General features: G+C 37.2%; 1 protein-coding gene across 5 annotated transcripts in view; it reads right to left on the reverse strand.

Moving 5' to 3' along the window:
* QKI (QKI, KH domain containing, RNA binding) overlaps positions 1-18,634 on the reverse strand; it is a 121,560-nt gene that overhangs the window by 83,918 nt on the left and 19,008 nt on the right. For all 5 annotated transcript variants that reach the window (XM_011999638.1, XM_011999637.1, XM_011999641.1 and 2 more), the window contains exon 2: positions 13,638-13,754. In XM_011999638.1, the coding sequence (XP_011855028.1) occupies positions 13,638-13,754 (117 nt within the window). The remainder of the gene's footprint in view (positions 1-13,637; positions 13,755-18,634) is intronic.

Below are 18,634 nucleotides of genomic sequence, written 5' to 3' on the forward strand. Positions count from 1 at the left end.
GAAAAAATCAATTGCTGCAGCATAAATACAAATCAACAACATTCCACTACTCATTCTGTCAACAGAGAGCTGAATCCTCTAAAAAGAAAATTTGTTACATAAGACACAACTACAAGATGCTCAAATATTCCTTAACTAAATTGACTGCAATCCAATCAAGACTTAATTTTAAAAGGCTCATTAAGAGCATCTAGTGATAAAATGGACTCTCCCTTTTCACTGCAACTCACGTCTCATTTCATTAGACATGGACAATTAACTCATCCTGGAGTTATATCTATGGCTGAGGAATTAGATGAAGTTTTACAGGTTAAAGTATTACTTTACTAAAAAAAACAAAGGTTTACTCTCATTGGGTCCATCTTTTTACCTCTCAAAAGGTGTCTCACAAATTTTAATAAATGTATTTTCAAATAAATTAAATTTTTTATTTCAAGTCTTCCCAATCTTTCTTAACAATGCGCAAAAAGTAGTGACTCCACTCTATAAATGTATTGAGATATTATCCAATCAGAAATAAACATTTAATTTTTATTGCACTGTTTTGTACTCTTCTATCTTAAAACAAAGCTAAGTCATTTGAGTCCTTAATGAACATGTAACCAGAAATCAAATTTAAAAACAATCTAGTCAACAATCTAAAATGAATTTTATTTTATAAACACAGAGCAAAAAAATAAAAATAAAAAAATGAAGGGGTGAGGAGAACAAAAGTAGAGGAGGAGGGGCATCAGGGAGCTAGTTTACAAACCTGAAACAAACACACCACGTCACAGCTGGCATTTAAACCAGTGCCGCCAGAAGTGCAGCTGACAAGTACAGAAATCAAGCCTGTTCAGAAACTCTTTGAGTATTCTGACAGGATAATTTTATGTCTCTTGATAAAAGAAAGTTTTAAATGAGGTTAAATATATGTCTTTTTGAAATTTGACTTCTCTGATAACTCATTTTATTATATTTCACCAAAAGATATAATGGATTGAATTTTTTTAGTGGGTCTCTTACCATAGACAGTTTGAAAAGCACTGAAAGAACGGCAGGTCTTCTTTTCTCTTTAAAAACAAACCAATCTACCACTTTTGAAGTTGAATTCAACACCATATATCACATGACATCTTAACAAAAAAGAGAACTAAGGCTACTAGGCAATAAACTTTTAGCTAGGGCAGAACACCTGTAAGACAAGCACTGTAATTAAACATGTCAAAGTCTCTTAAGTTTATTATATTTGTTTTGAATTCAAAGTAGATTAAGATCAGAGGATTGAAGTTTCAAAGATTTTATCCTAACACAAGAAAGAACTTTCTAAGGCAGAGTTGTCTGAGACTTGATCATTTGTCTTCTGCCCACTTCTGTCCATCTCTTCCACTACTGTCAAGTTACCTTTCCAAAACAATTAATATGTCATATAACTTCTCATCTTTAAAAGAAGAGAGTGTCAGTGCATGGCTTTCAAAATGAAATCAATTTGGATATAAGGTTCAAAGTCCTTTATCCTCAGACCTCAGCCTTATCTCCAATACCAACACTCCACTGTGCCCCATATCTTCCACTGAGACACACCGAGCATCCACACAGCAACATACCCTGGTTGATTCTATTTCTGATGTCTAGAATACCATTTTACTTATTTGACTGGTAAACTCCTACTTCAGTCAATCTTCTCTAGTTTCCTTAAAAAACCTTCAACTTTCAAAGAACACATTACTTCTTGACTTCCTGTGGCATGACGTATATATCATCTCCGTTGTATTAGTTCACTGTCAATATTATCAGTCTCCCAGGGGTGAAAGTTCCTTGAGGGCAAAAAATCATAGGCATTCAAAAAAATAACTGCTGCCTCAGATTGTATTAAATTAACTATGGCAGAAAGTAATGAAAACTGACTAACAGTCATTTGTAGTACTACTTACTGAAATATCACAGAATTAAGTATCACAAAGATGGTTTAGACTTCGTGACTTAATAAGGTTCCCTCTAGACCACGTTATATAAGAGTACACATTTCATTGCCACTTCTCTAAAGCAACTCATCTGTTTTCATAGCTAATTCTACTATTCAATTGGATTCATGAAAGTTGGTAAAGAGGCAATTTGTAAGATTAACCCTTTAACAAAGAATCTGTAACAGTTCCTACTCCCTAAATTCATCTCATCAAATGGTACCAATAAGGGAGACTGCAGGAAGAGGGGGATATATATATGGTTTGATGGTGAGGCAGTAATATAAAATGCAAGAAAAAACCATTTCTCACAGGGGACACCTTTCTCAACTAAGAATTCCACATGAGAATCAAATTTCAATGCCCAGCCCAAAACATAAATTATATGTGGTTAACTTATCTCCTGTGTAGCAATAACAGTAATGGCTCTCTTGATGAATCATCCTTAATAAAATGAAATAACTCCTACGTTCTGTGGTTCAGATGAGGAACCCTAGCTGAGAAAAGCTTGTAAGCTTATGGAAAATCAAAGCACATTTCCACTTAAAAACATTTAAATAGTAAGTAGTTTATTAAGGCCAATCAGAAGTTATTACAATTACAATGTGCCTTAAGACATGCTGTAATGGTACCATTTCAAGTAAGCCTAACCATTATTTATAAACTGCTTCAGTCAGAAAATTTAAAAAAACACTACAAACAATAGTTGGGAAACTGAAGATGGTAACAGTGTTCATAACAGTAATGACTTTTACATACACACACACACACACACACACACACACACACACACACACACACAGCATAACTTCTTTGAAAGTGCCTTTAACAGATGCTCAATCTATTGCAAAACAGAGCAAAGTTTTGTGAAGCTGTGGGGAAACTGCTACTCTCATACACTGCTGATGGTAATGCAAACCACCACCCCAAGACAGTGGAATTTAGCACTAACTAACAAAATCACACACCACAATCCTACTTCTACAATTCTATCCCAAATATAAACTAGCAACTTCAAGAAACACTTGTCAACACAGCACTATTCCTATTTGTAACGGCAAAAAAAGGAATAAAGGCTGTTCTTTATATACTCCCATTAAATGATCACAATATACTGTTAAGTGAAACAAATAATAAAGGTATGAAAAAGTGCTGAGAGTATAATAATCTATGAAAGGAGAAATTACACACACACATACATACAGAAAAAACTGTTACATAACTGCTTATGTTAAAAAAAAAAAAGAAAGAAAGAAAGAAATGGAAGGATAAACCAAAAACTAAAAACAAAAAATCTACCCAAACAGAAAGGGAGGACTAGGTAAACAAATGGGCCAGAGATAAAAGTCATACTTTATAAAAATTCTCTGCTTTGTATATTTTGCTTTGGAGCCATGTAAATATTTTAAAGTAGAAAACAGGAAAATATTTTATGCAATTTCCACAACTAGAAAATCAAGTGCAACAAACGAACCTAACCATGGATCTGTATACTAGCATAACTGTTACATATAAAAATTATTCCAAGTGCTTTAAAAGATGGTAACTTGTATCTAGTGGATATACCCTCAAAATAGTAAGAGCTCAGTGTAAAATTGTTGTCATCAACTATATAATTGGTAGTAGATTCCTTTTTGAAATAAAGCAAATGAACCATTATTTTGTGTCATTAGGGACCAGAATTTTCAGTAAGAAAGAAGATACAGATAGAAGATTAAATAAAAACATTATAGTCCTAAATTTAATGAGAATGAATTTGTGAAAATATTCGTGTGTATTTCACAGCTCTGAAAAGCCTACAATAATGAGCATCGCTAGAGCCCAGATTATAATCTCCGCACTATTTCTGTTTTTGTTTTGTCTTCAGTGTTTTTTGCTAACAAAGCTTCCCTGAAAAATTGGCTGATGCCAAGTCTGAGGAAGAATTCTTACAAGAAGAGTGCAGGGTATTGTATCACACTACACTAGAAAGCAAAGTTACTATTCCCATCTACCAGGTTTATATTGAAAAGATTTAGAAATCAATGCGAAGAAGTCCTTCCAATGGCCAAACTTGAGCACCAGTGAAAAATAATAACTTCAATGAACGAAACATATACAACTGTTTAAATGCATTCGTAGTGATACCCAAAGTGGGGGAAGAAAAACACTCATTCTTTCGGTCTGTAGGATTTCTGGGAACCAATTCACTATTTAAAAACTAGCAAATAATTAAACATTTATTCTACCTTTCTGATAAAAACTGTATCTAGCTAATATGAAAGAAGAAATAGAATATAGCTATTCTGCAACTCCCACTGAGAAAAAAAAAGGACCTAGAAAACAATCAACAATGATTGCTAAAATCACAGAGAGGAAATGAGACTTTATATACTACTATCACAACACTAGTTATGAAATATTCCTTCAAAAAAGAATAGAAATGAGGAAGAGAAGGTGGGAGAGCTGAATCTAATTAAACCTTTGTCACTACCAATTTACAAGAAATATGGCGAACAGAGATAAATGTTAAACACCACCATGAAAATGCCACCAGCAAAATCCACAGGAATTCAGGACAAATCACCCAGTGACGCCAAGAGGGAGAAATGGCCGTCTGGAAAGTGGCTTAAGAGATCTATCAATTACAATGTAGATGACCCTCATTTGTATGCTCATTAAAACAAATCATTTTAAAAGCATATTTATGAGACACCAGGGAAGCTATTAACACTGACTACATATTTGATAAAGAATTTTCTAGAGATTAAAACACAAACACATTATCATTAGAGTTCTTCTATTTCAGAGATAGCTAATAAAACATTTACAGTTGAAATTATACGTCTGAATTTGCTTCCAAAATAATCTGTGAGGCAAAAGGTGGAGAGAGGCAATGGGGAACGAGAGAGTTCCCTCTTCAAACGAGAGAGGCAATGCTGACCGCTGACCGTGGGTGATGGGTAAATGAGGGTTCACTACTCTACTTGTCTTTCCATTGCTTAAAATTATGCATAATGAAAAGTTAAAACAAAAAACAAAAAACAAAAAACCATACCCATGCTAGAGCTTGTCAGAGAGCTAAGTATTCAACAAGATCGATAAAACAGGCTGTTTGGAACCCTACTTTCCTACTTGTACTTGATGTTATGCTACCAACTGCCAAAGCCACTCTGGTGTATCAATCACAAGCCTGAATTAATTTAGCTCTTTCAAAGTGTTGACACAGCAGTAACATATTTCATAAAAAAAACTTGCAAGTTCCCCCACCCAAAAATTCAAGGAAATTTATTTTTGCATATCACTATGAAGGCTGCCTTGAAATGTCCTTTAAGTGCACGTTCCTATCACCTAGCACAAAGTCTTAGGCATAAAGCTCTACTATTTGGTGAACTGACATAGGACAGGATATAGAGTTGCAGGAAAAAATGCTGATTATAAAGCAGCAAACATAATATGATCCACTTAATACACCACATGTGTACATATGTATAACTGCATGAAGAACAATCTACAAGACATACCAAACTATAAACAAGGGTAATGTCTAAACTAATGGAATGTCAGGAGCCTTTATTTTTCTTGAGACCCTCTGGGACTTCCTCACTTTTCTTTTCTTTCTTTTCTTTTTTTTTTTTTTTTTTTTTTTGAGATGGAGTTTCGCTCTCCTTGCCTAGGCTGGAGTGCAATGGCGTAATCTCAGCTCACCCCAACCTCCGCCCCCTGGGTTCAAGCGATTCTCCTGCCTCGGCCTCCAGAGTAGGTGAGATTACAGGCATGCACCAGCATGCCTGGCTAATTTTGTATTTTTAGTAGAGACAGGGTTTCCACATGTTGGTCAGGTTGGTCTCGAACTCCCGACCTCAGGTGATCCACCTGTCTCAGCCTCTCAAAGTGCTGGGATTACAGGTACGAGCCACCGTGCCCGGCCTACTTTCTCACTTTTCTAAAAATGTAACACATTGACCAATTAAAATATATTTTAAGCACAACAAATAGGGCTAAGAAATCTCTGCTATTAAGAGATACTTAACAATTTGTAATGTATATGAAAAGTATGTGAAAAAAGTTATTAATTGCTCTACCTAAATAAGTTCTGTAAAACAAAATTCAAAAATTCCACCTATGTCTGCAACTATACAATATGACTCTAATAACATTTCAAAAGTCATGTTCCACAAAACACTGCAGTTCTTCAGGAAGTTATAGAGACATCTTTAAAAAAGGAGAGACTATGGCCAAATATATTTGGGAAACAAGTATTAAGTTAAAAACTACTACCAACTGATTTCAAAGCCCACATTCTGATAAGAATGATTTACACAACTGAATTTGAGTATCCAGTGAGAGACAGAAGTTTCTATTTTGTGTACTCTTTAGATAGAAATGAGGAACCGGGTGGCATACTTCACTTCTTTAAGGCTCCATTTCTGTTAGAAGAGTGTGACTCTTTTCCAAGGTTGTCCCATGGTCTGAACATGATGTGGCACAGATAGTAAAAGTGGCTGATACCATCCAGCCCAACCTTGTCCAACCCCCGGTCCATGGGCCACATGCAGCCCAGGAAGGCTTTGAGTGTGGCCCCACACAAATTCGTAAACTTTCTTAAAACATTATGGTTTTTTTGTTTTGTTTTTTGTTTCTTTGTTTTTTTTCAGCTCATCAGCTATTGTTAGTGTATTTCATGTGTGGCCCATGACAATTTGTCATCTTCCAATGTGGTCCAGAGAAGCCAGAAGATCGGACACCCCTGCTCTAACCACTGCATCAGCAGCCCTAGAATGGCTAGAAGAAGAGTGCACATCCCTTCATTTTCAGCAAAGAATTTGAACTGGAATTGCTGAGTCTTTGCACATTTCCAGATGATGCAACATCTGGCCTGACATGGCTTTTGATAAACTGCACACATTTCACCGATCAACACATTGGGAGAGAAGGGAGGAGAGGAAAAGGAGGTGAGAAGGAGGAACCCACAAGCATTGCTACTTAGTCTCCTCTTGTTTATGAGAAGGGAGATCTCAGAAGAGCTGACAAATTGCAGACTGATAAGACAAATCCATAAATGGCATCACCTACAATGACAATGCATATGTATTCCCGAAGGGTGAACTTCAAGGTACTACTTGTCACTCCACAACAATTTGCCAAGTACCTAATGATGTGCAAAACACTGTTCTGTTTTAATGGCTTACATATTCTCATTTGCTACATTAGAACCAGCTGACTCCCACCTGTTTCTAAAGGCGGACCACGCCTCCTAGCATGAATACATTTCTTTCACAGCCCTGGATACGGCCTCTGCAACTCAAGCGAAACACCATAATTACTTTCTTTTCCTAAAATTACTCCTCTAGTCTGCCATACTACCCTGAATGCACCCAGTCTCATCTAAAATTACTCCTCTAGCATTTGTAATCTGCTCAAGTATGTAGATTTCCATTAAGAACATGGGATTAAAACCTCTAGGGAGAATTCCTGAAACATCAAAGGAATGATAGTATGATATTGTGATTTATGATAAAATAAATATAATTGGTCTTTGTTTCCTGGCACAAATCTCCTAAAACCCTTGAATCTCCCAAGTAATACAGGCATACCTCCTTTTATTGTATTTCACATACACTGCAGTTTCACAGATTGAGGGCTTATGGCAACCCTGCATCAAACAAATCTTGTGGCACCATTTTTCCAACAGCATGTGCTCAATTCGTGTCTCCAAGCAGCATTTTGGTAATTCTCACAATATTTCAAACTCTTACATTACCATTATTATTATCTCTGCCATGGTGACCCGTAGACAGTAATCTCTGAAATTATTACTGTAATTGTTCTGGGGTACACCAACCATGCCCATATAAGACAGTGAACTTAAGTGATAAGTAGTGTGTGTGTCTGGACTACTACTGGAAGAAAATGACATCTAAAACTTTCATAGCTAGAGAGAAGTCAATGCCTGGCTTCAAACCTTCCAAAGACAGGCTGATTCTCTTGTTAGGGGCTAATGCAACTGGTGACTTTATGTTGAAGCCAATGCTGATTTACCATTCCAAAAATACTACGGCACTTAAAAATTACGCTAAATGGGACAGGTGCAGTGGCTCACACCTGTAATCCCAGCATTTTGGAAGGCCAAGGTGGGCAGATCACTTGAGGCCAGGAGTTCGAGACTAGCCTGGCCAACACGGCGAAACCTCATCTCTACTAAAAATACAAAAAAATTAGCTGGATGTGGTGGTGCATGCTTGTAACTCCACCTACTCAGCAGGCTGAGGCACAATCGCTTGAATCCAGAAGGCGGAGGTTGCAGTGACCTGAGATTGCACCACTGCACACCAGTCTGGGTGGTACAGCGAGACTCTGTCTTTGGGGGAAAAAAAAAAAAAAAAAGCTGAGGTACCCTGCCTGTGCTCCATAACTGGAACAACAAAGCCTGGATGTCAGCAGAGAAAGGTTTACTGAATATTTTAAGCCTACTGTTGAGACATATTGCTCAGCAAAAGAGATTTCTTTCCAAATATCACTGCTCATTGTCAATGCACCTGGTAACCCAAAATCTCCGGTAGAGACATACAAGGAGATAGATGTTGTTTCATGCCTGCTAACACAGCATTCATTCTGTAGCCCATGGATCAAGGGGTAACTTAGACTTTCAAGCCTTATTATTTAAGAACTGTCTTTCATAGGCCTACAGCTGCCACAGATAGTGATTCCTCTGATAAATCTGGGCAAAGTATATTGAAAATCTTCTGGAAAGGAATTACCATTCTTAATGTCACTGAGAACATTCATGATTCATGGAGAGAGGCCAAAATATCAACATTAGCAGGAGTCTGGAAAAAGTTGACTACAACCCTCAAGAAAGACACTGAGGGGTTCAGGAGTATGATGGGGGAAGAAACTGCAGATGTGGTGGAAAGAGCAAGAGAACTAGAATTGGAAGTGGAGCCTGAAGATGTGACTGAATTGCTGCAATGGCACGATCAAACTTGATCAGGAGCTGCTTCTTATGGATGAGCAGAGGAAGTGATTTCTTGAGATGAAATGTATTTGTGGTGAAGATACTGTGAACACTGTTGAAGACAATAAAAAAATTTAGAATATTACATAAACTTAGTTTATAAAGCAACAGCAAAAGTTCTGTGGGTAAAATGCTATCAAAGAGCACTGCATGCTACAGAGACATCTTTTGGGAAAGGAAGAGTAAATCTATGAGGCAAACTTTGTTTTTCTTATTTTAAGCCATCATCACACTCACCCCAACCATTGGCAACCACCACCCTGATCAGTCAGCGGCCATCAACATCCAGGCAAGGTCTTCCACCAGCAAAAGAGTAAAACTCCCTGAAGGCTCAGATGATCATTAGCATTTTTTAGCAATAAACTATTTTTAAACTAAGGTACATGCATATTTTTAAGACAAAACGCTGTTACACACTTAATAGACTACAGTATGGTAGAAACATAACTTGTATATGCACTAGGAAACTAAAAAAATGTGTGACTAGCTTTATTGCAATATTCCCTTATTGTGGTGGTCTGGAACGTGTTTGTGTCTTTTTGTATAATGAGGTAACAAATGGGTGGGGGTCCTGGATAGTCTCAAGATCAAGGCTGATTGCCAGAGAAACCCCAACCAAATAAAATAGAGGGCTGAGACTTTCAGCCTCATTCCCCAACCTCTAAGGAATGGAGAAAGGCTGAATGTTGAGTTGAACACCAATGGCCAATGATGAACATCAGTCATGCCTACATAATGCAACCTCCATAAAAAAAAACAGAAGGACAGGGTTTGGAGAGATTCCAAATAGCTGAACACATAGAGGAACATAGAGGGTGGCACACTGGAGAAGGGATGGAAGTTCTGAGCCCCTTTCCACATGTCTTGCCCTATTCATCTTTTCCATCTGCTGTTCATCGGTATCCTTTGTAATATCCTTTATAGTAAGTAAGTAAAGTGTTTCCCTGAGTTCGGTGAACCACTCTAGCAAATTAATTGAACCTGAGGAGGGACTTGCAAAAAAACACATTTATAGCTGGTCGGTCAAAAGCACAGGTCATCACTGGGGCTTGCAACTGGCATCTGAAGTGGAGACAGTCTTATGGGACTGAGCCCTCAACCTGTGGTATGTGTCATCATTCCCAGTTTTGAATTGAATTAGAGGACATCCAGATGGTGTTTCCTGGAGATTTGTTTGGTTTGTGGGGAGAAACCCTCACAGCATCTGGTGTCAGAAGTGTACTGAGTGGTGTGTATGAAATGGTAGTCAAAGTTTATAATACTCAATATTCAAGTTGTTCTAATATGTCTGAAGTTATCACTCTTAGAAATGGTTTATAATTAGAAAATAATGTACAACAGCATAGAACTTAGACTTCAGTTTTTTTGTTTTTTTTCTCCCAAGACAGAGTCTCGTTCTGTAGCCCAAGCTGGAGTGCACCGGCACACAATCATAGCTCACTGTTCCTCAGCTCCTGGACTCAAGCATCCTCCCACCTCAGTCTACCTAGCAGCTGGGACTACAGGTGCACATCACCACACCTGGCTAATTTTTTTTCAAGTTTTATTGTAGAGATGGGGGTCTCACTATGTTGCCCAGGTTGGTCTTCAACTCCTGGGATCCTCCTGCCTCAGCCTCCCAAAGTGCTGAGATTACAGGTGTGAGCCACTGCACCCAGCCTAGTTTCAAATTTGACTGCCACATTTTGGTGTGTGACCTTTGGCAAATTACTCAACTTCCCCGAAGCTTTGGTCTCTTCATTTACAAAATAGGAATAATAAAACTTAGCCAATACAGACAAGAAGTTCGTAATAGTTTTCAAGCCCTGGTTCTGTGATCTTAACCAGTACCATTCCACTGGGTATTTATGCACTAAACCAATGCTGTTGAGCCCATCAATAATGCTGAAATAACAATCCAAGAAAATGAAAATTAAAGTGGCATATTAACTTATTTGCTTAAAACCAGCAGCTTAGAATAATATAGTACTATCTTCCCCAAAGCATTAGAAGTACACAGCATTTACAATTTCCTTTATTTACCAAACCTTTTCAGGGAACACGAGGGAAGGTGCACCTAAGCCTTTCATTTCTTACCTGAACTAGTCACTCCTTTCACAGATATTTTTTCAAGGCCTGCACTCTGCGTCAGGTACTCACCAAACACCAAGGAAATTGATACTCCATAAAATAGCCATGGTAGGCTCTCACTGAGTTTACCAGTGTAGGGAAGGATTCAGACCAGCACACAACATTCCCATCATAACTTTTTTTGTTAAAAGTAAAACAGGCAATCAGTAAATTAAGATTTTCTAGCTTTCTTAGTGTGTGTAGATATACATATATCTATACACACATTATATATACACATATATATACACGCACATACGTCTATATATATATGGAAAACTCTGTAGAAAAGTTTAAAGCAAACGGCTTTTTCTCTTGAACTCCTGAAATACAACTCAATGAGCTATCTTTATTACTTACATCAATACTTCTTTCTGTTTCCATCTCTTTTCATGTTCTTTACCAAATGGTCAAGCATTCCATTCTGACTTTACTTTTATTATAAACACTTACAAGAATGCAACAGTATAATCACACAATTACAAGCTCTAATGTTCACTGTCTGGGAGGGCTTGAAAGAGTGAGCAAGGTGAGTGGAGGGCCATTACTACAGAATTCACAGAAACTCAGAAGAGGGGGAAAGGGGTTTCGTTAACTGGCCGACAGAACAGCTTAACTGATGAATATATACTAACCTTTTTGTACAGATTTACATATCTGTCAGTTGTCAAAACTTCATTCACTGTCCATAGGCAATTAAATAGTATTACTTAATGCCCACATAATCCGAAGTCCAAACATGAGAACCAAAACTTTATGGCAACATTCATCTGAAAAGGTTATCACTCAACTGATTCGAAATACGCACAATTTTTTTAAGATTCTAATAAAAAAATTTAATACATCTAAAAATGCTCAAGAACTCACAGACTCCCATGAAAATATCTTTAAACACAGCTGACAAAGAATACATTATAAGATTTTTAAATAATCAATATTATGAGAAATTTTTGCCCAAATTTCTTGGCTACTAAATCACTGATGAGGAGCAAAAATGAATGAGACCCAGTCAGCTTATGTGAGGGCTTAAAAGACATGAGGCGGAGGGCTCAGAAAACAAGTTTATCAGATACCCTGTGGGTCTGGCGTTCATTCCGTAAATTCCACAAAGCGATTCAGTGGACATGGTCTAACACAGTTAACCACGCATCATTCCTAGATAGCCCCTTCAAGTCAATGGAAAGAAAGGAAGAAAGGAAGGAAGAAAGAAAAAGAGAGAGAGAGAGACAGAAAGACAGATAGATCAAACCTTCCTAAAATACTTTTAATCTTTGGCCATCAAAATCTAGTTTTTTAAATCCGCCAATTTTTACAAGAATAGAAATTCAAAACTATCCCACCTCGCAGTATTGCTGGATAAAACAAACTAGGTTAATAAAATCTTCCTAAAAATAATATTTAGATAGTTGGGTCTTTACTAGTTAAACCAGCAAAAGAAGAAATGGCAGGAGGAAAAAACCCACAGAAACAGAAACAAAATACTTTAAAATGTAAAATCAACACAAAATGTGGATGAAACCCACAATGTATCTCACATGGCTAGTGACCGCCTTCTTCCTTTCAATAGAGTTCTGTCTTCTAACTCTCCCAGTGATGTGACATACATCCAAAGTTATCTGACCATTCTTACTTAAATCTCATCAAAAGAAATATTTCAGATTTTTCAAACTTTTAGTTACATACTTTTACACACATTACAGTCTGACTAATTTCCAAAATGGCAGCTTCCCAAAAGTAAATAACAAAGGAAAGTAACATGATGAACTGATATTTTAATTTGCTAAGTAAAAAAATGATAATGAACAAGGGAAAATTGCCAGGCGTGGTGTTTCATGCCTATAATTCCAGGTCTTTGGGAGGCTGAGGTGGGTGGATCACAAGGTCATGAGTTCGAGACCAGACTGACCAACATGGTGAAACTCCATCTCTACTAAAAATACAAAAATTAGCTGGGCATGGTGGCGAGCACCTGTAATCCCAGCTACTCAGGAGGCTGAAGCAGGAGAATCACTTGAACCCAGAAGGCGGAGGCTGCAGTGAGCCAAGACTGCACCACTGCACTCCAGCCTGGGCGACAGAGCGAGACTCCATCTCAAAAATAACAAACAAACAAAAAAGAAAAACAAGGGAAAATCATGACACCACCTTTGAAAAGTTTTAAAAGTTCCTGACATGGAACATAGTGGGTTTGTTTGTTCGTTTTTGAGACGGAGTTTTACTCCTGTCGCCCAGGCTGGAGTGCAGTGGCACAATCTGCAACCTCTGCCTCCCAGGTTCAAGCGATTCTCCTGCCTCAGCCTCCTGAGTAGCTGAGATTACAGGCACCTGCCACCACACCTCGCTAATTTTTGTATTTTTTTTAGTAAAGACAGGGTTTCACCATGTTCGCTAGGCTGGTCTCAAACTCCTGACCTCAGACGATCCGCCTGCCCCGGCCTCCCAAAGTGCTGGGATTACAGGCATGAGCCGCCGTGCCCGCCCTGGAATATAGTGTTTTAAGCACAAAAACATCTGGAAATTTTATTATTGAGATGTAAAAGTATAGTAAGTTACTCACATAAAGACTCAAGCCATTTTCAAGGACTTACCTTTTTTTTATCCCTCATTGAGCCTTTGCCTCGGACCATGATTTTACATCCGGTTTCTGCTTCAAGTTGTTTGGCTGTAAGTCCTCTAGGTCCAAGGATTCTCCCAACAAAATTAAACTGAAAAACAAAAAAAAAAGGGTCACAATGTATTATTCACTTGCTGGAACTTGCAGCTCTTAAAATATAAAGTATATCTACATTTACTTACTCAAGTTAAATGTCTTCTTAATACTAAGTTGAAATAAAATCTATAGCCCTTATGAATTTCTTGCTAAGTCTCAGATTTAATTACAATAGCTCATCGTTTAGCATTACATTTTCACAAGTATTAACACAAACTATGAACTGGGAACAGTATACAGCTAGAACAGGTACAACTGTCCATCAACATATAACCTAAAACAGACAGTATTAAAGAGTTTGACAAAATATTAGATGCCAGCCAAGAATGCAAGTCCCTTCCACAAAATGTCCAACTTCTCTTTGTAATGACAGTGTTGAAGAAATTGTTAGGGACTGCCCTTTCTACCAAAATCCTTGGGGGAAAGTCCTCTTCGATTTACCTAAGAAAAATTATGCTTTCTCCAAAGCAACTGTTCAGAAATATGTTACCGAAAATTATAGGTTGGCTATGCTAAATGTGTCTTAAGAGTACATATTCCTTTCTACCTTTAACTGGTAAGAAACCTAAACTCTGAATATCACTAAACAGGACAGTGATATCAATAACTGTATAAATAAAAAATTGTACAATAAAAAATTACCATCCCTCAACAGAAATTCCTAGTATTCACATATACAAGTTATTTTTTTAAGGCCAATAGGAAAAACGAGTTAAATCGTGAAAAGTAAATTTTCCTCATTTGCATGTCATCTGCATAAAAGACCAAAATATAAGAGTTTGCTATCAGTTCCACAAAATTCCACCGGTGGTTTTCATTTATTTATTCAATCAAATAGGTACTGATTCTTATGTATATGGTCTCCTATTTTTTCTGGCATTTATCCAACTGTTAGTATATCATTACATAAAAGTAACATGCTAGAAAACCCACTGCCATCAGGGCTTTAGAAGCTGGGTACTTCTGGTATCTTCTGTACTCCACTGGCTCTTATTTGGCATTGCCACACCTTAGAAACGTGATTCTCAGATGAAAGGTGGTAGGTAGTATGCCTATATCATTAGAAGAAAGTCTCCGAGGGGATTTTCATACATCTTCTTTCACCCTATGTTGAGACTCACAGACTGATCTATAAGCACTTAATTTAGCTCTTCAAGATCCTAGATTCTGAAATCTGCTAATAGCTCTTTATATTCAAAGAAAGTCCCTTATCTTTGCCCAGTGCTTCAGTATATAGTAATTTTACCTCTTTATACCCAACCTAAACCCCCACCATGATCCACTTTAACAAAGGACTTCCAATTTAGAAACTCATCAACTTAACCTCCCCACATCTCCAATTTAAATAAACTCAAGTAGTATACGACAGTAATGTCCTTAAACTCTGAAAGCACACAGATTCCAGCTGGTATCCAAGTTCAAATACGAAAATAGTAATTAGGAATCTGAAAACTGACCTGGCGCAGCGGTTCAGGCCTGTAATCCCAACACTTTGGGAGGCTGAGGCGGGTGGATCACTTTAGGTCAGGCGTTCAAGACCAGCCTGGCCAACATGGTGAAACCCCATCTCCAATAAAAATACAAAAATTAGCCAGGCTTGGTGGTGCATGCCTGTAATTCCAGCTACTTGGGTGGCCGAGGCATGAGAATCGCTTGAACCCAGGAGGTGGAGGTTGCCGTGAGCTGAAATCATGCCACTGCACTCCAGCCTAGGTGACAAAGAGGGACTCTGTCTCCAAAAAAAAAAAAAAAGGGAATCTGAAAATCACATCAAATAAGCCTCAATTACAGAATGGGGACAATACTATCTGATAGAGCTACAGTGATGGCATGTACAGATATGTGTGTGTATAGCTACACCATACATACACAAGGTCCATTAAAAAGTGTGCCATATAGTTGACAAGAGCCTACCAAGTCTAATGCAAATCCTTTTCTTAAAACCTCAGGCTCGTACTCTTAATTAAGCTTGGAATGTCATTTCTAGAAGGAGGTGTGATCAGTAGCAAATTTTGCCCTACAGAACTCCAGAGAGACTTGACGCTCAGAGACTTGAGTTTTGCAGAAAACAAGAATGAAAAGGTGGAACTAATACATAGAACAAGCGACCATCACTGCCCACAGAACACCAAAAGCCAGGCTTCTGACTTGTAGGTAATAGGCTAGTTTTTCTCTAGAAAAATTGAAATAACCCATGAAAAGAATTCTGTGTTCCATTATATGGCTTCCATCTCAAAGACTGGCACTTTAGGTGGTCACCCCAAATTAAGGTAGACAGTGGACAGCTCTGTTCCTGAACACAAGCTCCTAATTCAAATTTTCATTGTTTCACACTTAAACAACGTTCACCAAAGGTTCATGAAGGGCTCTATCATGAGAGACACAGGACAAGATAAAGAAGCAGGACAAGAGACTGAATCTGGAGGAAAACAAGACTACAGGACAAAGATGATTTAAAAAAAAAAAAACCTTTAGTATGTAGTGTTAAATTATTTTCTAAAACGGGTTGTACATAATTTTATCCCTCCATATAGTATAAAAATTTCTTTTGATCCACTTCCTTTCCAATATTTATCATCAGTGTTTTTATACGTTAACCATTCTAGTGTATGTATTAAATGTTTCAATTAGCATTCCTCTGACTACTCATGAAGCTACGCATTTTTTCATATTTGTTGGCCATTTGGATAAGCATTTTTTTGAAGGACATTTGAAGTTTCCTGTGTTTTTCTATTGTGTTATCTTTTCCTTACTGATTTCTACTTTGGGGTTACACAGCTGGCAGGTATTTTTCCCATCTGTGGCTTGTCTTCTCCCTCTTCAATGGTGTCTTATGATGACTGAAAGTTTTTAATTTTAACGTAGTTCAAATTTTCAACCTTATCTTCATGGTTAGCGTTTTGTGTCCTGTTTAAAAGAAGTCTCTCCCCACCCTAAGGTCACCAAGATACCCTCTGGTGTTATCTTCTAGAAGCTTTATTGTTAAGTCTTTCGAATTTACATCTACAGTGTACCAGGAATTGATGTCTGTGCATGAGATAATTTTCTTTTTTTCTCTCACATGAATATCCAAATGTTATTAAATATCCGAATGTTACTGAATACAAATGTTATTGAAAAGACTACCCGTTTCCAATTGCTCCACAGTGTCATTACTGTCATAAATGTTGATCTACACAATCGTCCCTTAGTATCTGGGGTGGGGGGAATTGGTTACAGGTCCCCACACAAATACCAAAATCCACAGATGCTCAACTCCCTTATATAAAACGGTGTCACATTTGCACATAACCTATGCACAACCTCCAATATAATTTATATCATCTTCGGATTACTCAAAATACCTAATACAATGTAAATACTATGTAAATCACTGTTATGCTGCATTGCTTAGGGAAAAAAATTGTATATTTCAGTACAAATGCAACCAGTTGAAACATTTCCCCTAAATATTTTGATCCTAGGTTAGTTGAATCCACGGATGTGGAACCTGAGGATACAAAGAGCTGACAGTACTTAGGTCTGTTTTGGAGCTCTCTAGTTTATTCCACTTATTTATCTTTGCTTTAATATCACACGGTATTAATTATGGTAAATTATATGGTACACCAAGTTCTTCCTTCTTGCTGTTCCTCAAGAGTGTCTTAGCTATTCCTGGCCCTTTACATTTCCACATACTTTAGAACAAGTTGGTCAATTTCTAAAATAATACTTGCAAGAATTTTCACTGAGATCATATTATAATATAGACTCTTCAAAACCATAAACACTGTACAATTTTTCCATTTGGTTAGGTTATCTCTCATCTCTCTCAGTAACGTCAAGTTTATTTTTGTTTAGGCTGAAGTGCAAGTGGCACAATCATAGCTCACTATAGCCTTGAATTCTTGGCCTCAAGCAATCCTCCCACCTCAGCCTCACCATGCCTGGCTTTTTAATTTTTTATTTTTTAACTTTTTTGTAGACTTCGGGTCTCGCTATGTTGCCTAGGCTGATCTCAAACCCCTGGACTCAAGCCATCCTCACCCCAACCCCACCCCAGTGCCTAAGCCTTCCAAAGAGCTAGGATTACAGGCTGGAGACACCATGTCCAGTCTCCAAAATGTAAGTTTTTTTAATTGTGCCTTTACTTGTTTTTACTTTTGTTGTTGTTAGATTCATTCCTAGAAATTCACAGGGCTTTTTCTGCTATTGTATGTCATAATTTTAAGTTTTCATTTTCTGTTTCTGGTATATGAACATATAATTGGTTTTTGTTTTCTATCAACCTTATAACCAGCATTTCTTCATTACTGACTCTCACGAATTTTTTGTAGATTCTTTTGGATGCTAAACAATTACATCACAAATAATGACAGTTCTCTATTTCTTTTCCTTTCCTATCATATATTTTTATTTCTTTTTCTTGCTATCCTTACAGTACTGGTCAGCATACCCTGAGTTCAAAGCCAAATAAAAGTGTATCATCCTTGACTTGTTCCAAATTTCAAGACTAAAGGTTTCAACAGTTCACCATAAAGTTTAAAGTAATCTTAAACTTTTTGAAGATACACTTTATCACATTAAAACTCCCTTCTATTTCTCAGTTTGCTAAGAGTTTTCAACTACAAGTGGATATCTAAATTTATCATTTTTCACTATCTATTAAAACAACAATATTTCTCCTTAATTCTGTTATAGCAGTGGATTTCAACTAATTGTCAAATGTTAAACCAATGTAAAGCAAACTCGAGCAAATTGTTTCCTGGCATTTTGGTGATTTTTTTTTAAAGAAATGTCCATTCATAAATAGAACTGGCCTGTAATTTCTCTTTCTCGTGTCTCAGGTTTTGGTATCAAAGTTATTCTGGTCACAAAACATGTTGGAATGTATTC

This window comes from Mandrillus leucophaeus, unplaced genomic scaffold (genome assembly GCF_000951045.1).
Source record: "Mandrillus leucophaeus isolate KB7577 unplaced genomic scaffold, Mleu.le_1.0 Scaffold6, whole genome shotgun sequence".
In the NCBI taxonomy this organism is placed as follows: domain Eukaryota; kingdom Metazoa; phylum Chordata; class Mammalia; order Primates; family Cercopithecidae; genus Mandrillus; species Mandrillus leucophaeus.